General features: G+C 44.2%; 1 protein-coding gene across 1 annotated transcript in view; it reads right to left on the bottom strand.

Annotated features, from left to right (window-relative positions):
- ncor2 (nuclear receptor corepressor 2) overlaps window positions 1–26,878 on the bottom strand; it is a 79,032-nt gene that overhangs the window by 8,637 nt on the left and 43,517 nt on the right. The window contains 24 exon segments of the mRNA XM_070903858.1: window positions 31–126; window positions 1,272–1,523; window positions 2,060–2,263; window positions 2,365–2,710; window positions 2,809–3,026; window positions 3,784–3,876; window positions 3,994–4,143; window positions 4,339–4,489; window positions 6,974–7,077; window positions 7,908–8,015; window positions 8,183–8,282; window positions 8,520–8,656; window positions 8,839–9,003; window positions 10,338–10,620; window positions 11,151–11,271; window positions 12,415–12,844; window positions 13,700–13,838; window positions 14,007–14,149; window positions 19,509–19,571; window positions 20,742–20,902; window positions 22,659–22,786; window positions 24,952–25,050; window positions 25,138–25,192; window positions 25,987–26,165. Of these exon segments, the coding sequence (XP_070759959.1) occupies window positions 31–126; window positions 1,272–1,523; window positions 2,060–2,263; window positions 2,365–2,710; window positions 2,809–3,026; window positions 3,784–3,876; window positions 3,994–4,143; window positions 4,339–4,489; window positions 6,974–7,077; window positions 7,908–8,015; window positions 8,183–8,282; window positions 8,520–8,656; window positions 8,839–9,003; window positions 10,338–10,620; window positions 11,151–11,271; window positions 12,415–12,844; window positions 13,700–13,838; window positions 14,007–14,149; window positions 19,509–19,571; window positions 20,742–20,902; window positions 22,659–22,786; window positions 24,952–25,050; window positions 25,138–25,192; window positions 25,987–26,165 (3,925 nt within the window).

Here is a 26,878-nt window from a genome sequence, read left to right as displayed (position 1 = left end):
GTGAGTTTGCTTATGTGAACTGAATTGTACCAGGTGAGATGGGAGAGGTGGTGTAAGGCCTGCCAGGGAAGGTGGTGCTTCCCCCGGGGATGTAAGTGATGCGATCCATTGGGGAGCCGGCTGCCCCTGCAGAGGGAGGGACCAGGACAGGTAAGTGTGGCACCTGAGAAAGATCGATGATCCCTAGGGGAGAGAAAGAAGAGAAGGGTAAAGAAAACCGTAACAGCTGGTGTGTTTTGGTCTCGAGGATAACGTGAATAAAGCCCGACACTGCATTCTCATACTGGTCCACATCACACGAGATCATTCAACTCCACAGCGAACTGCCTCTTTGTCATTAGAGATGCAATGGTTTGAGGTTTTATCGTTGTAATGAGGAAAACAAAAACACGGTTGGTCTGTTTGAAATAAATACTAATAAAATTAACTTTAGAAAAAAAAAAAAATAATGGGTTGACTAACAGGCAAGTCTTTACCACCTGGTTCAAATGTGGAAAATGTTAAATCAACACAGACAAATGGGGGGAAAATAAGTAAATGATTAAAAAGCATTAAAATGAGAGAACATTGTTGGATTTGATTAGATTCTGCTTCAGTAAGCGTGTCAAGACAAAGTCACTAATGAATGATGCAACACGCGTACCTGTAAATACTTGCACTGGTTTGTCGACGTTTGCTAACTTCATTACATTATATTGAAAACCAAACTCACTCACTGCTCCCTCATTGACAACTTTTCAGAAACTTGGATAAATGAATGATAAATGCTGTAAGCAGATCAGATGTATTTGATGCTTTCAAATTCTCTCAAAAACTCTCATTATCTTCACCTTAACTGCTGCCTGATGCAGCACACCAGCTGATTGCCCACAACTTGCGAGTGCCAGACAAATACCACCAAAGCTGGGCATGCAACACGCAGCTTAGGATAAAGATCAGATCCAAATAACAAAAAATACCAAGAGATTACGACCATGAACACAATATATCTAAAACTGAGCCCATCAAAGTTTACAGCCTTTTTAGAGAAAATGATAATGTTATACAGAAATCCTTGTGACCGCATAAGAGTTGCAATGTGAGGTACAAGGTTAAGTAGGCCAGCAGTGCACTTCATGTTTCAGCCTACAGATAATTCTATTATTCAATGAAATCCAGGCAACATGAACCCTGCTGATGTTCAGTAATGGTAAGAGCTCTCAGCAAGCAGAGTTTACAATTGTTGACAAATATGAGTAAAAAGTGAGTGTTGTGAAGTCAGTTAGCCTTACCACGTGGGGCTGCAGAGTAGGGCAGTGGAAGGGGCTGGTCTCGTGGAGTAAGGCCCCTCAGCAAGTCTGAGCGCTGGGCGGCCATAGCAGCAGCTGCAGGCCACTGGTGCATCTGCTGGGAGGTGATGTAGTCATTGAGCAGCGTCTGGCGGTTCTCCAGGGCCGCAGTGTCAGGAAAGCCACGGATGAGGTAGGGGTAGGGATGAGGGTACGCCGGGTTGGGGGCTAGGTGGCGTGGCAAGTAGTAGGCCGCTGTGTATGAAGAGTAGGAAACGTCTGTCAGGAAATGTCTGTCATTCATATTGGACTAAAGAACAAATCGAAATGATTATAGGATTGTTGGTCTTCTCAGGACAGTTTTATTTCACCCATCAGGCTGTGTTCAGAACAACAGGCCGTCCGGTAAAAAAAACTGCAAGGGGCTACGTTGGTGTGAAGATAAAATACAAACCAGGAAGTCCAGTTTTAAGGATAATCAGACACTGGTAGTCCACCTGGTAAGCGCTCTTGTATGTAATTCATGATTGGTCAATGCAGTGTGTTGCCGCAAGAGTACAGTAGGCCTTTCTGATTACTATTAGAACATGGATTTTGGTGACCTCACATAACTCCCAGCAAAGCTCTACTCAACCTCAATTAAGCAGAGGTCTGGTCAGGTCTGAACAACTGAAAACACCTGAGAGGGTGTGCAGGGCCTTCAAGAACATTACACAAATGAAGAGATTCAGAGGACAAGGCTACCATGCTCTGATCTTTTTTTTTTCAATCTAATTTGACTGTGGCTGTACCTGGGTCAATGGGGATGCCACGGGGCAGCGCTGCAGGATCAAAGGCTAAGGGGATTTGACGGTACACGTCTGCAGCTCCGAGACCCTGCAGCAGACGCTCATAGGTCTGTTGATCTGCAACACCCTGGAGGGGTGATTTGGTAGCACTCATTTCCCTGGGGGTTGGCGTGGCTTTCCGCTCCTGGGGAGGATTCTTACTGGAACCTGGAGTAAAAACAAAGAAGCAAAGAAGAATTTCATGTAAGGTCTTTTTTCAAAAACAAACAAACAAAAACTACTGTCTTGGCTATATGAGATGTACCCACCATCATGCTGCCTTTGGCTTGCCTCCCTGGACAGAGGGGAGCCACGATGGGACGGCCCAGGGTAAGCAGTCCTTAAGCTGCCTTTGTCATCGTAACCCACCGGACTATGGTGGGCCTTGCTTCCCTGCTCTGATCCCAGTGTAAGGGGAGAAGAGCGGGCTATGGGGCTAGCCGTACTGACCACTGCGCTGGGCCGTCCTTTTGGCGCCTCTTCGTAGCGGCCCCTCTCAGGACGCATCTCCATGTGGGAGGGTGTATTGTGGTAGGAACGTGGTGAACTGGCTATGATGGAGCGGACATCATGACGCTTCCCTGAACCAGCTGCCTCCTGCTTCATGGGTGTTCCCTGAAGAGAAGCACAACAGGAGATAATCAGTTAAGTGTAGAGAGAGTCAAACATGAAGGGTTGGATAGCCTCTGCATGTGCTGTTAGTGTGTGTATACCTGTGCTATGATGCCCTCTTTGGCAGGCTGTCTGAGCTCCTCTCTGGGAATGAGGTGGATGGAGCGGCCAGCCTCCTTCACCGTGGGCACCATGCCCTCTCTGCCCTTCATTGGGTCAGAGAGCGAACCGGGCCCACGGGGTGGGGAGCCCTCTCTCTTCATCTGCTTAGGCTCCCTCCTCAGGTAGCCATCCTGAGGGTCCAGATGACGAGGTATACCTGAAATCATAAGGAAAAAGTCAGTGTTTTTTTTTCATCATTCAGACAGAAGGGAACAGAGAAATGAAGAAACAGACAGGAGAGGTTCTGATAGGATTATATCAGCTGAACCAGCAGAGGTTCTGAGAACAGCTTCATCTACTACTATCTTCATGCAACCTATTCCTATCAGATAGATAACTGTATGAAAGTACTCCTGCCAGCGGGGGAGCTCTGGTAAGCTGGCACAATCTGTTTCTTAAAAGGAAAAAAGAAAAAGCTATCTTTTTCTGCAGCTCTGCTGAGTGAGCACTGAGAGTACAGTCTAATGAAGTACAGTATAGAGTACAATGAGCAAGTGCCTTCACAGAAGGCAAACAGAGACGACAGACAATATTCAACAACATTACCTTGCAAGCAGATACATTTCCATTTAGTTAAAATATTTAATCTGCTGCAACATCTTCAAGACTTTTCTCAGTCTTATTGTGTCACTTTGATCTTCTATGCTAACATCCATGCATACCTCAACCCCCTTTACTGTGATTGGTAAAACAATGTCAGCCTGTTTCTCTTCTGGTGTCATCAAAAACACATGGATTCTTCATTATTGTACATTCAGACATAAATTATGTTAAGGTTTTTACTAGAAACACAGGACAATGGAAAAATCTTGTCTCCCATCAGAAGGCAATGGTAGTTAGATTTAAAATGAATACATTTGGAAAAAGGACTTAAAAATCACGAGCTCGTGTTTTACATTGAGGCGTCATCCTACCTTGCGAGATGGAACCACGAATGTGATGAGAATCCTTGTAAGGTGTGTGGTGTGGACTGTCCCTATCATGAGGCATGGCTCGACCAATCAGACCTGAGGTAGAGGGGGAGGAGTAGTGAGATGTAAGACTATGGCAAATGATTTTATCAATAATGAGAGTTGAATGCACTTCGTGGGAGTGACAGAGGGTTAAGTGGGATCGTCTCTTACCTTCACAGTTGGCAGCAGACAGTGAATCCCTCGTAGGCAGTCCTCTAGAGATGCCTCCCTCCATAACATCATAAGGACGCTTCAGGCCTAGAATTTCCCCAGGCTGCCCGGAGACTCGGCCCTCATCTTTAGGAGTCTGAGAAGGTGGGCCTACAAATGACAAAGATGTTACTATAATTAGATAAAGGACACCTCTTAGGGGTAGCACTCAATGAGATCTGATAATTTGCATGAATGACTCAAGGTGAAGTATGGTGTTTAACAATTTGTTGGTTTGTGTACTCAAAATGAAAGTAATCGTTGGTCATGGCATAAAATATACTGCAGCCACGCTGATGTACTCACGGTCATATGTGAGAATGTGCCCACTGATGCCCTCATAGACCACATGGCCTTTAGACAGTGCCTCATCCCGCTCCCTCTCAGCTCGGCTGGCGCTGTCCTCTGTGATCAGACGGGTTATGGTTCCCTTATACAGCACATCAGCCGGTGTCCCCTGTGGCAAAGAGAGGAGACTTGAGACCGGCACTTTATCATCTCTGTGTGCAGAAGCAACTGTTCTTAAGGAAAAGTCTGATCATGACTTTTGTATAACAAATTGTAGCGAGGATCTACAAAAGATGACCTTGACTAGCAGTAGGCACCATTTACGAGCCACATTTCTGTCAAACTAGACAGTTTTCAGACCCACTTTTACATGCCAAAGCCACATAAAAAAGAAATTAAGCCACATTCTTACCGATCCAAATTGAACCAGGCTATGTAGTGCTTCAAACAGGTTCCTACTTGTTAGCTAACTGCACAAGCTAGCAGCTACCAGGAGCAATGCCCACGTACAAACCAGGCTCAGGTTATTACACTGTTGGATACTGTGAAATTCATACCTCTACAATGTCAAGGTGATTAAACTAAATAGTCTGTTCTGTTATATAGCCTTAATTGCCTTTATTAGGGATAAGCACTATCATGAAACAGAGGATAAGATAGACATTCGAAAAGCCACAACCAATGCTATGAAAACAGATGGTGTTATATAACGATTACTCAATAGAATAATTAACTAATGTCTGTCATAAAGCTCCCTAATAATAAAAAGTTCGTTTACACAAAAACGTCTTAGCTAATGAGTCACAGTGCAGGTCAGAAACAACCCTGATTGATACAATTACAGAGTAATTTTCTTTTCAGGATTGTTGAACTGGATGTAATTGGAGCAGCTGTGAGCTGCTGTTGATTTGACTGTGGATTGTGTTACATACAGAACATGTATTCTGTTTCTTGAATTGTTTGTTCCCCAGAAAGAGTGGTTGTTACAACGGTGACAGATAACGGGGATCCAAATAAATAAAGACAAATTAAAGATTCACACAAAAACAAACAGCTGTAGACATACAAAGTAGTACTCCCTGAAGAAGCGGAGGTGCAACCGACTTGGCAACAGTAGATGACAACAGGCAGCTTTGTTAAAACCTTGAGTCACATCACTCGTACTCTGAGTATGACTAATATCTCTGTACTGCTTGAGAGCGGGGGTGGACAGTCGAGTAGGAGACACTGTAGTGCCTGAGATCACATTTCTTGTCTGTTGATTGCAGCTTTTCCAAGAAGACACTGCTGACGGGGTTTATTTACAGGATCGGATGGCACTGACCAAAGTAGTCCTCATCAACTCCATAAGAAAGTGCAACACTGCCAGACATGGGGGCTTACACACGTCTATCAATCCATATAGGTGCAAGCTGAACAAACAATGGAGCTGTCCCTCTACAACAGAACTGATTATGCTTTATCTCTTTCACCTTTTCCTCACTAATCTATCATGGTGGATAACAGCCCCCCCCCCCCCCAACACTCTCATGATGTGATATTACAGTGGGCATATCAATGACTGGGTTTAGCCAGAGTCGAGAGCAAATAGATAAATAATAAGAGGGAACAGACGCGGTACAGTGTGTACCTGTTGCTAGGGTGACAGGGCTACTCAGAGCTGCAGTTATGTCACAGCAGCAGGGAAATCCAGCAGCCACAGCACTTGGCTTGCCTCATGACGTCTCAACAGCTCTGCTGCTCTCTCTTCCATCACAAGCACACAAATCAAAGCCCAGTAACATGAAGGCTGCAAGTTTAACGGCAGTGGCTTTAAACGGTATGGACAGAGGCCAAATGACAGCATCCATATGGGCAAAGCCAGTGTCAACTATCAGAAAAGGAAGGGGTAATGGAAAATAATGAGTCTGCGTCGTCTGTGCCATATAAGCTGCTACTATCATGAACTTTAACACAGTTTAACATACTGTCAGTTTCAGTTCTGGCTCTGGACAAAGCAAATCACATTAACCTGAGTGTGCTGCTCCTACTCATGCTAACAAGTCTCTCACAAACCTACATAATGGCACATTTACACCGGTTCATTTGTAAACTGACTTTTTTTAAACTAATTTCAGAGGTTGTTCAGAGGTTCTCCAAATAAAAGGGGAAGAGAAGTCTGTCGTAACGCACTACTCAAACTTGAACCCTGTCAGCAGAATATTCACAACGCACTCTCATCAAGATCGCCACACCCAACACAGCGATAACAAACTGCACAGGAGAAGTAGGGCATTATCTGATTATATCTGTTTTGCATCATCAAACTAGCAGTGTAAGAGCATTTTAAAGGGAAACAGAAAGGACCCCCCCCCCCACCCCAACAAAAGAATAGTTAAGGGTTAAAAGATCACTAAAAATGATAAAATAGGTCTAAACAAACATATATATATATATATATATTTTAGCTCTCAAACATATCGAAATTGGGTGTGAAAATTAAATAAAATGAATGTGGGATACTTTAGATCAAATGCACAGCTTTTGTTATGTAGAAAAATGTAAGTATCCATAGCAAATCTCCACTGGGATGGGCAGAGAGAGAGAGTTAAAAACTTGAATGGGACATTCTCCTGTATAGCAGCCTTAAGAGGGACCTCAACTCTGAGCTCACCTGAGTAATGGAGCCCCCTCGATAGGAGATTGCTGAATCCGGATGCATTCTGGTCCCTGGGATGCCCTTAGTGATACTACCCCCCTGAACAGCTTGAATCGAAGCTGTAAAAGATGGTAAGAAAGAACAGGAGCATTAAAAGCAGTTTAAGTGGAACACAATGTAAACTATCATTGGGAATAAAGGTTTGCAAAAAGGTCTGCAAGGTTGGCCTGCTAGCCTGTGAGCACGGCTGCAACCAAAACAAATGCTATTGATTGTTTTGATCACCGTTTGTTGTCTTAATATATTTACAGTGTTATTTATAAGTATAATTTTCAGTCTGAACACCGTTCCTACTGATGCAAGAGTGAAAGCATGGCTTTATTAAGTTTTCCAAATTGATTTTTAAAAGGACAACTGAAGTGTTGAGGCACCACTGGCAGTAATTACAGCTCTGATTCTTCTTGAGTTTGCATCTAGCAGCTTTGCACACATAAATGTGGGCAGTTTCTCCCATTCTTCACATCTCTCTCAAGCTCTGTCAGATCAGATGAGCTTCAGTGAACAGTGAAGAGATTTAAGTCTAGCCTGGGCCACTCAAGTACATTCAGAAACTTGTCCCAATGTAACTCTCCAGTGTGGTCCTTGCTGTGTGCCTCTGGTCACTTTCATGCTTAGGAGGTAAATCTGTTCAGCATGACAGTGCTGTGCCAAACATGTGAAAAAGCTCATGATTTCACTTTGTTATTCAAGGTTGTATGGCATCTTGATTGATGTCAAAGATTTTATCAAATAATTCTGTGATGCAACAATACTTGGAAAAAGTGAGTCTGAATACTTTCCAAGACGCATTGGTTTCCTTCTTAACCCACTACACAGGACAAGGAGAAATGTACTAGTACCAATACCAGTTTACTGCATAGGGAAATGAATTGAAAGTGAAGTCACCCACCACGTCCAGCAGCACTATCATGAGGATTCCCCTGGGTCGACATGTTGTCAGCTTGGGAGGACGAGCTGCGAGGGGACAACTGTTCCTGCTTTATCACAGGGAAAGGTCCTGCTGTATAGTGCATGGCAGTTGGGGAGAAGAAAGGGAAGAACAGAGAGACAGCAATGAGAAAGACATGTCTATGCTGAAGCAACATGATGATCAGTCCTCAATATCAGTTGTGATGGACGCGGAAAAACTGAAGTGCAGTAGTCCTAACGGACAATTTTACTCACCCACTTTCCTCTGATCCATCCAAGACAACCCCATCTGTGTGGGGGGCATCTTCCCGTGGTCCAGCCCATGAGCTGGGCTGTGCAACTGCACTGGGGTGCCCTGCAGAGACACGTATTTGTTTAGCCTATACGGATATACAGTATCATTGCTCTTGCATAAAAATAAGTTGGTCAGATTCAATCAATTCTTACCCATGACTTAATACCTTATATAGCAAATATTTAAGTGTGCTACTAAGATGATATATAATTATAAATAATAATAATCATTATTATTTCATTTCTGTGGGCAAACAATGATGTAAAAGCCCTAATCTTCCTTTGGATGGTGCTATACCTGCGTGATGGAGCCTCCTGGCTTGGTGGAGGAAATGAGTGGCGGTGGCTCTGGCATCGTGAGTGGCCTCACTGCTGCTAGCCTACCACTGTCCTGTGGCAGACTAGAGAGTGAGGGGTGGCCCGCCTGCTGGAACGCTGGAAGGCAGGAGAGATTATGAGATTTGGATTTGACCGATTGATTGTTGGCAGAGGGTTTCTAGAGGCATTTTAGCATCAAGAAGTAGAGCTTTTGTTCAATTAACACAGTATGCAATACATATTACAACTGAGGCTTGTTAAGAATATAAAGACAGGGCAGGACAGAGAAGAGGACTCACAGTTGAAGTGGAGCAGGTGCTGGTCGTGGCTGATCTTGGCCATGTCTCGCGGGGACATAGGGTAAGGGGAGAGAACTGGTCGACCCAAGTTAGAGGTCCTCAGGTCATCAGGACCCAGTGCCTGCTTCTTGGCATCACCATGTGGAGAGAAAGCCCGGGACTTCTCTGCAACAACAACAACACACAAACAGAATCAGGACCAAAGCACAGCACTCAGCTTGACCTCCACTAATCCAAGAAGCTGTCCTTTAGCCACCGCTCACATTGTCATCCGTGAGCAAACAGAACCCCTCACGCCACTTCCCAGCCAGGGTGATATCACCACTGAATTAATACGCCAACATACACAACAAGCCACTGCTAATATTTATAGTAAAGTACACAGTAAAATCCAGCAGAGGAGGTGATCACTCTGCATTGTGGTGAAGGTGTAATTAAAAAAGGGAATGGTGTGGCAAGGGGTGAACCTACTTAATCCCTGCAGGAGGGTCAGTAACCACCTCTCGTTGCCTTCCAGCTCTGAAGGGACACAAACACACCACAGATCATCGCATCCTCACAGATTTCTTCTCTCTCAAACAAAAACATGCACTAACTACATAAACACTTTACTACTATTATCACATGATGTGACTTTTGTATTCGCCAACAACCAAATGCTAGCAAACAGTAGCTACAATATAGCTAGTAAATATGTCTACACCTACCACTGTGGCAGGCACTGAATAAAAAGCTTTTTAAACCCTTTTCTTTTCTAAAAGGTCATGAAAAAGTGGTTTCTTTACTTTAGAGTTCACAGCTGCTGTGCCCAGTTGCTTATAAAAGACCTGTCTTTGTCTGGACTGTTGCTAAAAGTCTTACACTGTGCTCTCAGAGATTCACATTCCACAAGCTCACAGTAAGTGCACTGAACTAGACTATATTCCCTTCTGGGTCAATAGCAATACCAGATCATTTATCAGTTCCCTCTCCACGAGTGTCCCAGAAACACTTGAATACCCTAAGCACTAGAGAACACAGACTCAAGGTTAGAGCGTGTAGCAAGGACCAACTAAGTAAAACTAGATCAAATGCTACTAAAACTGCATAATATGCAGCACTTTCATTAACCTCCATTTTCATTTTACCATTTAATGATTCCTCATTTACAGTGCTAATCTTGTTTCCATAAACCCGTGTATCCTACCCATTGTATTTTGACAACAATTGACAACTTCAGCAGTGCACCATGTTATATATACATAAAGCCTGCAGAAGAGTAACACTAGGGATCGTACAGAAAGAAAAGGATGGCATGGGAAAAAGACGGAAGTGGAGATTAATATGAAACAAATGCTGGAATTTGTGAGAGCAGTTCCTATATTTGTAATTTTAGCAGCTTGCAAAACATCCTATACTGTTCTAAATACTATCTTATTTTGTGTGTGTTGATGTGTATTGATGATTAAATCTAATAGCAACAAAAGGGTAGTTTTCTGTCATGATGGAGGTGTGCGTACCATCCTTGTCGCTGGTGGAGGGGCTGCGCGGACGAATGCGAGGGCTGCTGCTGTGAAGAGCCTCCCTGTCTCTCTCTGCCTGCAGGGCGTAAGGCTGCTGTTTGCCTGGCGGGCCTGAAAGCTGCTGCTGCTGCTGCTGTTGCTGCTGTTGCTGTTTCACCTCCTGAGAGGACTCCCCATGAGCCATGGTGATCTGTTGCTGGTACAGTGCCAGGGCGTGGGGGGGCAGCACTGCCTTGCCACCCCCACTCCGCTGACCGCCCTGCATGGAGGCTTCTGGCATCTACACACAGGATGAGAGGAAAAGAGAAAAGGTTACAATCACACCACACACATAACACAAGCCCACTCCTACCTGGCATTTGACATATGGTTAGCCACATACAGTATCTGATAAACATGATAGCTAATAAGCATCTCTTATTTCTTGGTAAGCTAAAGTTTCCCTAATGCTTGGGATCTAATTTCTTCTCCACAAAGCAATCTATCTCATCATCCTCCATCTGGCTGGGTTATCTTATACAAATATGACTTAACAATTTCACCTGCTGTACTGTTATCTCTGTAAGCAGAGAGACAGGGAGAGCATTGATACCACTGCAATGGAAGACTGTGTGTGTGTGTGTGTGTGTGTGTGTGTGTGTGTGTGTGTGTGTGCTGGGTAAATCAGTTTTGTGTTACAAAACACTACCTGGGTCAAAGACACTTAGGAAAGCTGGAAAAGCTGAGATGCTCCGCACCTAGCGGCGTGTATTTTTTTTTTTTTTTTTTCCACACAACAATGTGGCACACAAAGTTTAACTAGTGACTCACAATAGGTGGTATAGCAGCAGCCCTCTGTTTGAGCTGTTTCAAGTCCATGGGCTTCTGCAGTGGGGAGGATATGACCCCATCATGAGTGTAGTTCAGCAGGCTTGGCCGTGGAGAAGTCATTCTGCACACACAGAGATAGAAATATGTTAGTGCCTTCTCTTATTGGCTTTGCACGCTTGAGCCCAAACACATTATTTTTTCTAATGCAAATTTTAGAAATCTAGAAAAAAGAAAACACCATAAACCAGGGCAGGGGTTCTGATTGTGTTTCCATCCCACATGCCTGCCTAGCCATTCTCCCAGGAGACACAGAAACCTCACTCACTAAACAGATTGTTTAAGTATTTAAATAATGGGGAACAGCAGGAATACATGGTGGGGATGTGTGTGTGTGTGTGTGTGTGTGTGTTTGGGATATATGCAGGATGTGTGTTGACAGAGACTGAGACTGAGACTGTGGAAACGAATTGCAAGTAAAAATCCATATCCATGTCTCGCACATCTGTCGAAAGCACACAACATACTCTGAATCACAGACAGACACACACTTTAATGCACAACAACACAAAAGTGTGTGCGCACACACACACACACACACACACACACACACACACACACACACACACACACACACACACACACACTCACTCAATCCCTTTGTTTGCTCTGGCAGAGAGGGCAGCGTTTCCCTTGGCTCTGCCAGTACATGCAGTCTGCTGTCATGGAAAAAATTTAACAAATACCGTGCAAACAAGACTAATCACTTCTCCCACGCACTTTGACACCCATTTCTGGCCTCATTCACAGACACACATATTTCATATATTTATTGTGTATGATTATATAAATATATATATATATATATATATATATATATACACCCACAACAAATATATATTCTCATTCATACAAAGTGCAAATAAAATCTCTGGGTGATTGAAAAGAGCAACCTGTGGTGTACACATAAGTGGCTTGCCAAATATGGCTTCACTGCTGTACAGTGTAGCTAGGCAACTAATAACACTTCATAACCCTTGCTGCTTTATTTTCTGCTATCTGCTGTGGTACACCAGAGAAGTAGGACACCTAGTAAACCACTGCTCAAAAACCAGAAGCCCTTTGACACTAATAACCACAAGCAGGCCCGGATGACATCATCAATAAAACAAAACAGGAACGAAACAGTGTAACATTTTTCATTTAAATGAATGGGACATTAATATTCTTTATAATTTCCACTTTACCTCTTGCTAAGAGTTCTTACCTGCTCTTATCTGCGTTGTCTGCCTCCTCTACTTCATCAGCGCTACAAGTGGCACTAGAGTCACTGTCCCCATGGGAGCCTGTTTTGGCCCCATGGTCCTTCTTGGAGCTCTTGGTAGAGCTTTTGACTTCCTCCGTCTCTGCTGTAGGAGGTTTTTTATCTGTGGCATCGCTGGGTGGAATTGGCTGCAGCTGCTCTTTGTTGGGCTCCCCTGTCTCAGTCTTTATCTCCTGCTTGATGGCTGAGTCTGCATCTTCCTTGACAGGGGGTTTGTCATCCCCTGCCTGGCCCATGTCTGACCCAGATGCCTCCTTGTCCCCGCTGTTGGAGCCGGCCTTTGACCTGCATGAGCCTTCCTCCTTAGCCTTGCTGTCCTCTGATGAGTGTGGTGAGGGTAGGCTCTCTGTGTCAGAGCTGTTGTTGGCTCCACCTGGCAGGACAAAAGGAAACAGATCAGAAGACAAGACTGGGCTCATATTGTAAATCATGTTCTATCTCCTTGTCTTTTTTTGTTCCATCTTTTCCCCATCTCTTTCTGCTAAACCAGATTCCTCACAGTGCCAGTCTTCTGCCTAATCAGGTTTCACTGTACAATGAGGAGCAACACAAAACCAATTGGGATGATGGACGAAATCCCCCGGGGCTTCAGCGCTCTATTGTCAAAGTACAGTCTATATACACTCAGTGGCCACTTATTTAGGTATACATGTACAATCTAATGCAATCCAAGACAACAGCTCAGCCATACGTCCTACCATAAGAGAATGCTATTCAGTTTTGATTGACGCTGTCAGAGAGGTATTAATTATTACACTATATGTTTAGTATTTGGGGGGACACTCAAATACTAAATACGACCTCAATAATAAACATAGTTAACGTAGTTGAATTAACACTTCTCTGAAGCATTAAACCAAAAACTGGTAATTATAAGCTTCATAAATTTAGCATTAAATTATATAGGTGTACCCAATAACGGTTGCTGTGAGTGTACATATTAGCTAACCCTGTAGAGGAATTTATTTCGCTTAAGTACAGTACATCTGACAAAAAAAAACAGATCCATGGCAACAAGCGTATTTTAATTATCTTACATAATTCAATACTGAAGCACAACTAACCACACCAAATTTTATATACTGACATAAAACAGCATCATTTTTAAACAGTAAAAGATTCATTATGCTCCTCAATTGATAAAAGCAGGTAACATAGAACTGTCAATTTATACAGTGTTTAGTTTTTGCAATTAGCATTATGTATGTAGCTCTTGGGAGTGGTGTACCTTCTCCATCTTCAGGGGCCTCCTCTTCATTGCCGCTGGCTCCTGAACCCTCCATCTCCTCCTCCTCTGCTGCATACGGGGCACTGGCTTCCTCATTCTGCAGGGTTTTGCCCCTACGACGGGCCTTTCGCTCTTTCTCCTGGGTCAAAACAAACACACACTAAATAAAAAGCCCAGGGAAGAAAGATCTTCAGATGCAGAAGACAACAAACATATGTCTTATAGCTTAGTTCTGCACAAAAAGCACAAATTACTTTGTTCATCACCACGTGGAGCAAACACGGCTCACAACCTTTTCTGTGCTTACCGATTTCATTTTATGCTGCTGCAGAATCTCATCCAGTTTCTGCCTCTTCTTGTAGTTGAAGTAGAAGTTCTTGCACTGTGACACGGTTTTTGATCCCACCATCTTGGCGATGGCGGACCAATTCCTACCATACTGGAGAAGGCCTGGAATTAACAGATGGACAGGGGAAGGATTAGGACAGGACAGGAACAAAGACAGACATGGAAGACATGTGGTCTTGCACAACTACGTCTCCACTCCATATCAAAGGATATTCTCTATGCAGTTGTAAAAAAAAAAAAAATTATGAAAGCAGTGCAAAGTGCACATGTAAAGATTGTAAACTGAATTGTTATTTTGGTTTATATACTATGAAGAATATCCCTTCAAGTGCACAGGATGGAAGTCTCTCTATGGTAAATCAATAGCCATAAACATCTTTCTCTATGGATCTGTCAAAACTGTAGCACAGCCTGGGAGTTTAGTTCACAATGCAACCTAGACAAAATCGCACTCTCCCAGCAGCAGCATAGCTTGATGCCATATGCTTCCTACCTAGAGACTGAGAGATACAGAGCGAAAGAGTGAGGCAGAGAGGGGAGTGGTGGTTTGGTGGCTAAACCGTCAGTCATACCAATGACATCACTAACTCTTCCCACTGGGGTCACACTGTGTCACATTCTGACTGACTTTGATGTAACCCATTTCCAAGAAACCCTGGTCCTTTACCCAGTCAACCACATGATTGTGCCTTACACAAGAGTCTACAGGCACCCGCGGGGCCAGAGCTGTGTTAGATCAACCTGTCATGAAACAGACACATACACAACGGCACAGAGTAAATGTGCTAAAAGAAGAGATGTAGAGAGTAGTCAGTGAGTAAGTGGAAGTGAATGAGAAAGACGGATAGTGTAGAATTTGCACCGGTGTTTCCCCCCCAGAGTCTGCTGTTAGCTAAAGGCAGCTCATTAACAGTGTGTGTTGTAAGAGGCTTAGCTTACACCACCCACTTGTTTCCTGTGCCAGCCTGACAGGTCCTGGCAACAAGACAGCCTCTCAAAGGGTTGTGGGGGTGGGGGGTTGGGGGGGTGTTATTAACAGGCAGAGAGCCAACACCTCCTGGGATAACCTTGGACATGGGTTCAGAGGTCTCTGCATCTCATCGCTTAATGGAGGCAGTAGGACAACAAGCAGAAGTCCGTGCCAAAGGAGAGGAAAGGACAGCTGTTTACAGACCTGTCATTTTAGAGACTCTGATACCAAGGCTTTATTGAATACAGCTATTAATAAGTAATAGCTACAATAAAAGCAGGTCTATTGGTTGTTCACAAGTTGAATTTCTGGGGTATTATTCACAAGACTTTCTATTTATGTGTACAGGAATACTTATAATCAAGATATGAAAATACACATAAACAAGTCACCCCAAATATGATTAAAGTATCCAGAAAACTGTAACAATTCTTAACTTCAATCCATCCCTTGCAAAGCCAGATCTATTATATGTATCTGTGCACATATGTGGCATAAGTCAAACACTACCTACAGATATAAAAACACTTTTGCAAAAAGGGCTAGAAAAGCTGTGCACCATCCAGCAAATGTGAGAAGACGTATAATATTCACTATCATGCTGAGAATTTATTAATGCCAGTATAAAAAGAACTACCATAACAAGGAAAGGTGATCTTCAAGTCTGAGCTGCTGGTGTCTAAAAGCTGCTGCGCACCTACAACCTGTCAAGTGTTAAAGTGGAAGAGGTTTTTCGGCTGAAATATTCATCGCTGCCACTAAAGGCATTGCTAGGAAAGCCTCTCCAAGGAAGAAACGAAAGAAGACCAGTCGGTCTGACGCGCTCCAAGAGGACTGAGACACGTGACCGACACCTATTAACCTTTTACAGCCGCCTCACAAGAGGGGAGGAGGGGGCAGACCGCCCTACATGTCAGACACCCTCCAACCTGCCTGAGTACACACAAACATACACATGCTCAAATAAACAAAGACACAAACAGCAGCATAATATCACACACATTCAAACAAAACACTCTGCTGCACCCACTGAACCTGAAGTAATAACAGTGCTAAAGATCACTTTGTTATGACCTCTGGCTACATCCAGTTTATTCAATCATATGCACGCACACAAAGCACAGTCCCAAGCAGCTCTGGTTGACTCAGGGCCTTAGTTGCTGGAGCAACACACATGGAATAAACATCCAATCAGCAGCAGCAATACTGAAGCAGGTGGTAGCCTCACGCCCAATCAGGACACTGTATTCCCATTTGCTCCTCCCAGAAAAAGTCCAATCAACACCTGGTGCAGCCACAAAGTGGTTGTTCCTGTCTGTCACATGCCTGTCACTCCGGCCGTCGTCTCGTGGCCCAGCAGTGGATAACACTATCAGACGGTCCGATCTCTGGAGGGCCAGCCGGGAAGCTCTTCAGGGCTGGGCCTTCCGATCCAGAGCAGAGGAGATGAAAACAGCTCAGTCTCGGCGCTCTTCCTGCCAGCTGGCTTGATACTTGAGCCGGTGTCAGGTTGACATGCTCCAAAACGGCACATGCTCCTGGCCTCTCCCCTCCTTTTCCTCTCACTCGGTCCTCCCTGTGCTTCGGTGAGTGCTGGTCTGTTCTTCTCTGCCGTGTCTCTCCCCAATGGCGGTCGTCTGGGAAGACTTCCACAGGAAAGTGGGACTGTGGGGCGGTGCTATGTGCTCAGCCTCTCTCTCGCCTCATCTGATCTCTCCTCTATCTCTCTTTTTTTTCCCCTCCCTCCCTCCCTCTCTGTCGGTCCGTCCCTCCCCCTACCTCAGTCTGCCAGCAGGCACCGCGGCACGCACACACACACACACACAAACGCATGAGTGAGTACACACTCACTCGAACCCTCTCTCTCTCCGTCTCTCTTGTTAATACTCTAGCACACAGACGCAAACACACACTCAGGCAGTCCAAGAGTAAACAGAGAGCAGAGAGAGAGAGAGAGAGAGAGAGAGAGAGAGAGAGAGAGAGAGAGAGAGAGAGAGAGAGAGAGAGCAGCACAGAGAGAGAGGAAAGAGATATAGAGAGAGCACAGCCACTGAGCCAAAGAGACAATGGAGAAAGGGAAAGGATACAGAAGTGGAGAGTAAGCAAAGAGAGAAGGGGGGAGGAGGGACAGGAGGGAGAGCGAGGGAGTTGATGTTGATACCATGAGAAAGCATAAAGGCTTTCACATTTTTCCTGACTGACCTGCTTTTCATCTTGAATGTGACCTCTCTCCAGTCTATAACAACACAGAGTGAGGGGAGAGACAAAGTGAGTGGGGGAAAGAGGCACTTGCCAAATCTTCCACAGCTCTTGCCAATCTGGGCCGTTGCCATCTCCCATCCAAGAGAGACGGACAGAATGAGAGACAGAGATAGAGCAACAGTGGGGGAGAAAGACAGAAAAAAAGAATATGGTATTCTCTACCTGCTGCTCCTTTAAATGGGTTCTTCCAGCAAGCAGAGCAGGGGCCATTATCCAGCTGCCTGCCTGCCTGCACCCAAGCAAAGCCTGCCAGATTAGTGCACTTACATAAACGCCAGCCAAGAAGGGTGCACATGCAAACACACACAGCCTGGACCAAGTGCACACAGACACAACCTTTGCTACACATATCTTGCACGCACATACAGACACACAGGCAGAGCTGGTGGGTTTAAGAGAGAGGCTTTATAAAGATTGGCCGTCCCTTGTTTGAGGTACCCGTCTTTATGAGCAGTGAAGACAAGAGTGATCTATCTCCGAGTGTGGCCATGCCATCCTTGACGGCAGCGCTAGCTGGCGCTGCCATGCTGGAATGCTGATGTCCTGCCAGGCACAATAAATGCCATTATTCAGATCTGTTTAGCTCGAGGGGATAAACACATTAGCATCAGGACACCTAAGCCCCTTTAAAACATATACATGTCAAGCACCTGCAAGGGAGAGCACCCTGACAAGCTTATTCAATAACTACGAGGAAATTGTGGGGGGGGGGGGTGTTATGATCTTGGAGTGTGAGTTCTTGGAAGGGGAATCCCTTTTGGCAGGTGTGGGGGTGGTTGTTAGAACTGACGAAAAACGGCAAGAGCAGCTCCTCCTCTTCGGCCCTCGGTACTGTAGCTTGGGCTCTGTGGTTGTGGTTACATAAGCCCTTCACAGAAGCCCTGCTCCCACCGAGCTGCCAGGCTAATCCTTTGGGATGGAGAGCCCCACTAATCCCACTGCAGGAGAATGGAACTGAAGACATTAACTGGGATTACTACACAGGACCATGTCCAAGCCAGGCCAGCGCCAGTTATCGCAAAATAACCCCTTAACACACAAACCTGCACGCATACATAAACTCCAAATTGCAGGACACCACACACACACACACACACACACACACACACACACACACACACACACACACACACACACACACACACACACACACACACACACACACACACACACACACACACACACACACAGCACAAGACGGTAGCGATAACTCCTCTAGACCAAATATGGTTTCAATATCACATTCAAGCTTCTGATAGCTGCTTGCAAGACGCACTTCATCTACTGTTGATTACAAGAGAGGACAGGTTAAATTAGTCAGAAGCAGACCTGAGAGTAGAAGAAGAAGATGACACATCATCTACAAACGGCCACAAAGCAGCTGCCTTGCAGTGAAATTGCACTGAGTCATGTACAGAAAGCAGGACTTGACATTACAAAGAGAGTACCGACATTTAAAAAATCATCTATAAAAAGGTGCATTTAAATACACAGCTCAGGCTGATTTTCGGTCATTTAAAGATATTCATAAATATCAACATTACTGCCTGTAGCACCCATCGCCTTTTTTGTAACATGAAAATATGTTTTTCTTAAAAACCCAAACAGATGAGAAGCAGATCTGACGACCGTCAATCTGGAGTAACAGATCAGTGGGGAATCTTTACTATAAAGAATACAACAAGTACTACGCATAAGAAAACTCTGAGGGTGAGGAGCTCATTACATCAGTAACTGAGACTCAAGGACTGCACACAACAAACACTGTCAAACACACTCACACAGGGCGCTAGTACTAGGAAAATGGGAAGAATGTCAGCGACCTCTGTGAATCAGCCATAGGCTCTGGGTAATCTTCAGTCAGAGACAATAAACAGGCTGAGTTAATGACTGCTGCATTTGCAGGGGCTGGCTGATAAGAGGCAGACTTTACAGCCCGCTTGATAAAAAGACAGGCTGCCTTGACCCAGAGAGACGGGGAAACGGCTCCAAAGAGCAACAGACCCAGTCCAGGCAGACCGACGCATACACGCATAGACACAACCTAGCAGCACGTGGCAGTTGCTGCCTCACTAACAGGAAGTCACAGCCGCATCACTTGTCTATGCTTTCAGAAAAACAGTGCTTGAGCTGCTACTAGTGTTCTTTCCTTGACATCTCTATTATAATGCACAGTAACTGTGATAAAGTTACGCTTCACAGGGAGAAGAAAAGTTTACTCCGTATTACCTTTTTTGGCAGTTTCCATCTCTTCTTCAGTCCAGCGAGAGCTCTCATTCATTTCCAGATTGGCTGTTTAAAAAAAAAAAAAAAAAAAAAGAGAACCACCAAGTTAGAGAAGGCGGGAGGAGGAGGGGGGAGTGGGCAGTTGTCACAAAGTCAGTTAGGGAGTGACTGACAAGAGGAAAGGAAGGAGAGAGAGAAATCAGAGAAGAAAAAAGAATAAGAGGGTGGGGGGCAGGGTAGCTTGTGCCGTTTGCCAGTGAGGCACTGCAGCGTGGGTCGCTAGGGACTGTTTGTTTAAGATGGAGGAAGCAGGAAATCCAAGGAGAGAAGTCAGTTAATGATTATAGACATAACAACTGGCTTCTTTCCCTGCACAGGCCATAAGCCAGGCCGACCCTGGCCCTGCCTGTCAGACAGAGGAGCAGGAGCCTGTGCTTATGTGTCCTCTATATGGACCTGTGAAGGCCACAGTGGGCCAGCTAGTACTGCTGCCAACAGGGGAACAAACAGTAGCGGAGGGGGGCTGCTGATGAGAGCCCTTACAGCCAGAGTCACCTGGGGATTCCCTGTGACTAAACCTGTGCTGCAGGAGCGACTGCAGCATATCCACACAACTGCTGAAACATCAAAACTCCCTGATAGCTTGCAGCAAGAGTGTGAGTGTGTGCACGGCTGACTTACCATCTGCGAGGAAACAAAGAACTCAACAGGAGGGACACTGCTGACACACTGAGTATCTTGTCCTTAAATAATACTTTTGTCTTTTGCCAACAGATGGGATTTAAACTACATATCTCATGCAGTCATTTAGGGGAAAAAAGCAGTGAGGGCAAGACTGAATGTGAATAAGAGAATGAAGACAAAAGGAACAACAGTGCGCTCTTGTGGTGTGGGACAGGAGGCCACAACTAGATCAATAGGTGACAAAGTCAATCCTGTGGTATTTAGCTATTTTACTATCTTAATGTTCACACCTAGTTAGAAATAACAGAAGTTTCCTTACAATGAATACTGAATAAAATGTCTTGTCATGTCTGTGTGTTTATCAGGGACATTACAATGGTTTGATTGTGATTTGACCAACAATTCATTTCACAATGTTTACCCACATCACCCTGTCCGGTTACAGTATGCAATGTGACTGTAGCCGCATGCTAAATGTATTCTGATGTTAAAAGAACCATAGACAGAGGAGCAAATTGGCACTAATTTTGGTGCAGTGCAGCTGAGACTGACCGAGCTCATTGTTGAGTGGCGGTGTGGTCGTCTCCTCCACTTCACTGGTCATAGAGCGGGTGATGCGGCCCTTGCGGCGCCCCTGGCTGTTGGCTGTGCGTCGGCCCTTGAAAGCCACAGTGGGCTCTTTGTCCTCTGCATCTTCTCCAGAGGTGTCATCCCTGCGTTTGAGAAATGTCAACACAGTCAGCAAGAGATACACAGGGCGTTTGAAGGTGTACATATGATGGGTCACTGATATAGGAGTCAAAGCCTTATACACAGTCCACTGATTTTTGGGGCAGCACTGTAGGACACTGATAATAATCATTAAGACCAAAAAAAAGCAGTATTTTTTTTGTCAAACAACTAAATGTCCTCAGTCCAACTGAGCATGTGTTTCACTGCTGAAGATCAGACTGACACGAACAAGAATTGAAGATGGCTGTAGTACAGACAATGTACAGCATTACCAAGGAAGATGCCAAGTGTCTGCTGATGACTATGGGTCAAAGGCTTTAGGCTATCACTGACGAAAAATGGGGCAACCAAATATTAAATATGATGACTTTAGGTCTACCTTGATGTATAAAAAGTGCTTTAATTGATTGACGTCAATGTTCACACCATCAAGTTCAATCGCAAAGTTGACACATGAACCTTAGTCATTGTTTCCTTTCAAACCCCATGTGCTATCGTTCTACGATATATGGGCCATGCTGCTAATCAGAGGGATCTAATCAGTCCCCAAAAATGTCTCTTATGCTTTTTGGCGTCGACATTGCACTGGACATTTTGGAGAAACCAACTAGAGAATGCTATCGACTGAAACACAAACTGTGACCAAATGTGAAAGTGTATACAGATACTGCTTTTTCTTTCTTTTCCCCCCCGAAGATAACTTATCGAGTGTCAGCACAATGGCATGCAAGGAGACAGCCACTGAATTTGAACCCACTGCACCTCCATTCATCTTCCCAAAGCTCCATTAATCTTGCTGAGGGGAGCCGGTGGCACACTAAATATAGGCAAGCCAGCTGTGCCAGGGACAGGCAGGCAGCAGGGTGTACTGGGAGTCACGGAGTCCCCTGGCCTCGCCTCCGAGCAGGGAGGCAGTAGGCGATGCTTCATCATCATCTTCTAGTCCGACACAGCTGCTAATAAATATGACCTGCTATTACTTGAAACTATTGTAGCGCACTGCCTCAGCTGACATCATAATACAGTGCATGAATGCAGACATAGACTGTTGCATTCATCTATTAATTTTCAGGCCCCAGAAAGCAGTGATATTCCATCTGTTGTTTTGCATCCTTTGCTGGCACAGTGCCTGAAAACACCCCCCCCCTCCACCACTGCACCCACCCTCCCACCCACACAGACACACATTCCTCCTTACACACTGAAATTTCAAATTGACAGCTAGGTTAATCGTACTGCTTATTTTCCCCACCAAAAAAAACCCAGACTAACAAAATAAGCACAGAATTTTGAAAATGACACTTGGCATCCTATCGGGAAGGGGAGAAGCATAAACAGGAAAACAGCTGTTTTAATAGGGAGAGCGAATGAACGCTTGAATTTGCTGAGGTGGAAAGTCTGGCTGGAGGTGAGGGAGTAAGAGCTCATGGGTTACAGAATGATTGGATTTCCAGATCCGCTCCCCCTAGCCAAAATTTACTCCTACTCCATTTGCTGAAGCCTGACCTGGAACAATTCTAAAATAGTGTGTTGGAGAAATGGGGAAAGTGAGAAGATTGTTGCAGCTGCACAGGTTCATACCAAGTGGCAGAAATGCTTTCACTCGGCTGCATCTTTTCTCTCACTCTTGTCAGCGTGCTTTTCTTATGAATCAGTAAGTAAAGTCATCTTTGCAGCGCCCAGTGTTTAGAGTCACAAAATTCAAAAAGGTTCAGTCAGTATTAAAAAGCGACTCACTTCATTCCATCTTCCTTGTCTTCAGCTTCATTTTTTTCTTCATCCCTCTCTCCCTCCTTTTCTTTCTCCTCCTTCTCCTTGTCTTCCTGGCTGCTCCGGTGCACTTGTTGCTGCTGCTGCTGCTGCTGCTGCTGCTGCTGCTGCTGGCCGTGCTGCGACAAGGGAGACAGAAACAACAAGGCACTCTGTTAAAAGGATAATCCCAGGTAACTGGATACACAGAGTTACCAAAAAAAAACTCTCCTGTAACCTGTATACCTTACACACACACACACTTCAAAACTGTGCAATTATCACCTAAATCATTTTGTATAGTATTACAAGTTTTGTTCACTATAGACCAGAATCAATCATTGACCTAGTAAAGGGTGGTTATTGATTTTCTGCCCAGATAATAGTGCATTATGCCTGCAGAACTGATGCGACAATGAGCAGGGGTGTGAAAATAATGCCTCCATGTATGTCAATAGGTAAAAGTGACTGTTTCACTTCAGCAGATTCCTCCAATATTTCTCTATAATTACAAGCCACAATCTATCTCTTTTAACAACATACATTTTTTTTGCTTACTTGCAAACAGCAAGTGAGGAGGCACTGATATCCAAGACATTATTCAAACATAAAAAAAAAGCTGCAGATGGTACAATGTCTGGCTGGCTTTTTGATGAGATAACACAACCCCACTATGGTGTTTGCAAAAACACAGAAACGTGAAACATAAAATAATTCTTATCTTTGACATTTCTACAGACTTTGTTTCACTTGTTTAAAATACAGAGCAGTTACTAACCTAAAAAATCAAAACAGGATACGAAAGTTCCGAAATATGCCTTTTAAGCACCCAGAACCACTTCCTTGCCAATTTCCTGCCTGTCTGGGCTTTGAGGGTTAGAGTTCAGATTAGTACAGAGATGCAGTCTGACCAAAAACCTTAAAAACTGCTTAATATTGACCAAGCAGACAGACTTATGCTGATCACTCCTACGTTATTTGATATATTCGCAGTTGCTGCCTTTGGCCTAATGCTCATCCGCAGAACGTAAACCTTTGTTGATCTCTTTACTACAATTCTGCTCTAAAAAAAGACATCCTACATGTGGTTCCTGGCAAGGGAACATACAAAGGACAAAAATAAAAAGACAAGGAGAGAGAGAGAGAGAGAGCCGGGGGCTATTACTTATCCTCACCATCTCTCCACAACCCAAACACAATCTCTATTAGTATTTGCAGTCATTCTGCCATAAAGCACTGCACTTTCTGTTCCTCCTCTGTAGCTACCTCCCTCTGTGACTGAGCTACTAGTGCTAACTGCTACTCAAGAGATGTGGAGCAAACCGCCAGATAATGAGCAAGGTTTTTTTCAGCAAAGATAAGGAGACACCTTCCTCGTACCCACAGGAAAAGGTCGCCAGTAAATTAATGTGCCATTTCCTTAGCGCCCACCACTATGAAGTTTAACCGCTGGCACCTGATCTGAGGGTAAGTAATAACTGAGCTCATTAGCAACAGAAATGACCTGTGTTTAAAAAACACTGTCAGTATGGGAAAACTGCAGACATGACGGCATTGAGCAAAGTGTGGCACTTGATCAGCATAACTGTGTGACCTTTGGCGTTTCTCTCCATCATGGGAGTTCTGTGGCTTAGACTGCCTCACTGTTCTGCAAAGACATCACTATAGCTCCAGTAATGGTAGTGAGATTGAGGCCGTGCTCATACAGGACATATTTTAAGTGATACAATGCCCCATTTTTACTAGTATTTAAATTTGTAAGTTTAAATCCTTTTGCACGCTGTTTCTGCACGCCCGATACCTCATGTTTATCTGCGTATGCCTTGCAAAGCGATCTGTGTGCCTAAAGTTAAAATTCTCCCATTCCACATAGAAACAATGTCAATGCAACTTTCTCTCTGCTGTCAAACTGGATAAAATCAGAGTCAAATCTTTCTTCAGTGACTTCCACAGTACACAAGAAAAATAGGGGGGAAGTAAGCAGTGGCATCAGGCCTGGAGTGTAATGACTGAAATGGAAATGAAGTTGACAGTGAAACAAATCAACTAGTGCTTGGTATTAGTTACTATCATTAGATAAGTTAGCTGAGTGACTGACAGTAGCTGACTTCTTGGTGCCTAGCACTAGCAAAAGGAGACTCCCAATCACTGCCTGAGCAGGTCAAAAAAGACAGAGTCGTGCTCCTCAGATATTCAGCCTACAAACCTTGTTGTATGATTGGGCCTTGATGTCAAATAAAGCTCTTTTTTTTTTAACTATTGGCTTGAAAGGCGAGAATACCTGGCTTCTTCCTCTACGTCTGTAGTTCCTCCGCACTATGTTCTTATAGTTTTCATTCTTTTTGGTCAGGTAGTAAAAGAGCACACACTCCGCCACCGTCTGAAACATGAAAGAAATGTCAGGTTTTTTTTAACAATCATTTCCTGAGACGAAAAAACATAAAGTAAAACGGAAATGAATCGATACCTTTCTCTCCAGAAAAGACGCAATCAGACCAAAGTTTTTGGGGTGCTGGATGAACCTGTGGGAGCAGAACAAAGAAACTATTGCAACCTGGAATGATTAGAAATCCTTGGCGTTTGCTGAAGGACAAAAAAAAAAAAAAAAAAAAAATAGATCACAGAATAACACACACTTGACTGAGGAGGTCACGTCAGTGCTGACACAGAAAAAGAAAATTCAAAACAAGATTTAGCTTACTCCAAAAAAATAAAAAACCCTCAAACCTCACTAAATCAAAAATTACACCACAGTCACTAGTGATCAAGTGTCTTACTGTATGTTTTGGATCAAAGTTATTAGAAGAAACTGAAGCTCTTCTGTTTGCATGTGGGTAGACTTTAAAGTCACTGATTTTGTGTGGGTTTGATTGGATCTGGCGGCTTGAAACGCCTCCTGTCGTTTCTCACGAAAGGGGAAGACTCACTTCCTCATCAACAACTTATGGACCCTTTATTGGTCACCCATATCTCACAGGAAGTAAAAGCCATACTTCATTTTTGTTGCTTAAAAAGAGGCACTTTGTCTACAAAATGAGAACAGAGCTGGAAACTAATATGGGATTTGATAAAAAATTTGAAATGACAGAGTTGAATGTGAAAAGCCTGGGAAAAGAAGTTTGTTCATAAAATGTGTATTCTGGGTGCAAAATGCCAAAGCCAAATGCCAAAATGTTGCTGTCAAAAGCCATATTAGGTATCTTTTTACTAAACCCAATCCAGCTGCTAGGAAATGAGGATAAAAGGAGATATTTTTCTATTCAAAGTAGAAGAAATGGTGTCTGCTATTATGACTTTTCTCAAGTGTTCAGCTTACTTCTCTCTGAAAGTGTCCTTCTCCTGTTCGCTCCACATGTTCATAACCTGACGGTCCTTGTACACCTTCATGGGGTCATCCATCAATCCATTCATGTTGATGAACTTGATGCGCTGCTGCTCAGCGTCAAACAGCATAGGAGGGATGACCGCCAGTTGTCGCATTTGCTTCTCTGTGTTCTGGCACCCACAAGACACACAAAGAAACCAACATCCTGGAGTGAGTGGGTTGGTCTCGAGAGGGAAACTATCTGACAACATGGTGCTTATATGCTGCAATATATGAAACCTAATGGAAATACATTCTGCTTTTAAGTGTGGAAGAGTTCAAGACAGGAGAGGAAGTTTAGGGTGTCTCGTTGGCTCAGCAGGCTAAGGCATGTTCCATGTTACATCTTTCCTGTCACTCTTCAATTTAAACAAAGAAAAAGTCTTAGAAATGACATAATGTCTGAGGTTAGGAGAGAAGAGGGGAGTAAAGCAAAGGCACTGTGCTATCTTGAAGAGACTGGAAGGTAGAAGGCATTTCTTGAGATTTGACAAGACAACCCAGTGGTGCCACACTGCTCAGCTTAATGGGACCTGGCTGACGCGAGAGGAACAGGTCTAATGTGTGACTAGTGGACATCACAGCTACTCGGAGCATGGTCCTCCACCACTTACCACCACACCTGAGTCAGTTTAAACTGTGAAGTGTAACTACAGCAACCATGTCAGCCCAAATAGCATGAATTTGGCTGGTACGTATTCACATAATTTACCTCCGAGGGCTTGAACAATTGCTAAAAATGTTTTCTTAGACAAGACTGACAGTTTTGATACTGAAACTTTTCCAAAAGCAGCTAAATCTGCAGGCTATTACATGGTTGTGTTTAGTAACCCACGACATTTAC

The sequence above is a fragment of the Enoplosus armatus genome, chromosome 4, assembly GCF_043641665.1.
Source record: "Enoplosus armatus isolate fEnoArm2 chromosome 4, fEnoArm2.hap1, whole genome shotgun sequence".
NCBI lineage: Eukaryota > Metazoa > Chordata > Actinopteri > Centrarchiformes > Enoplosidae > Enoplosus > Enoplosus armatus.
Note: the sequence above shows the minus strand (reverse complement) of the source record. Positions and strands in the feature narration are given on the sequence as shown.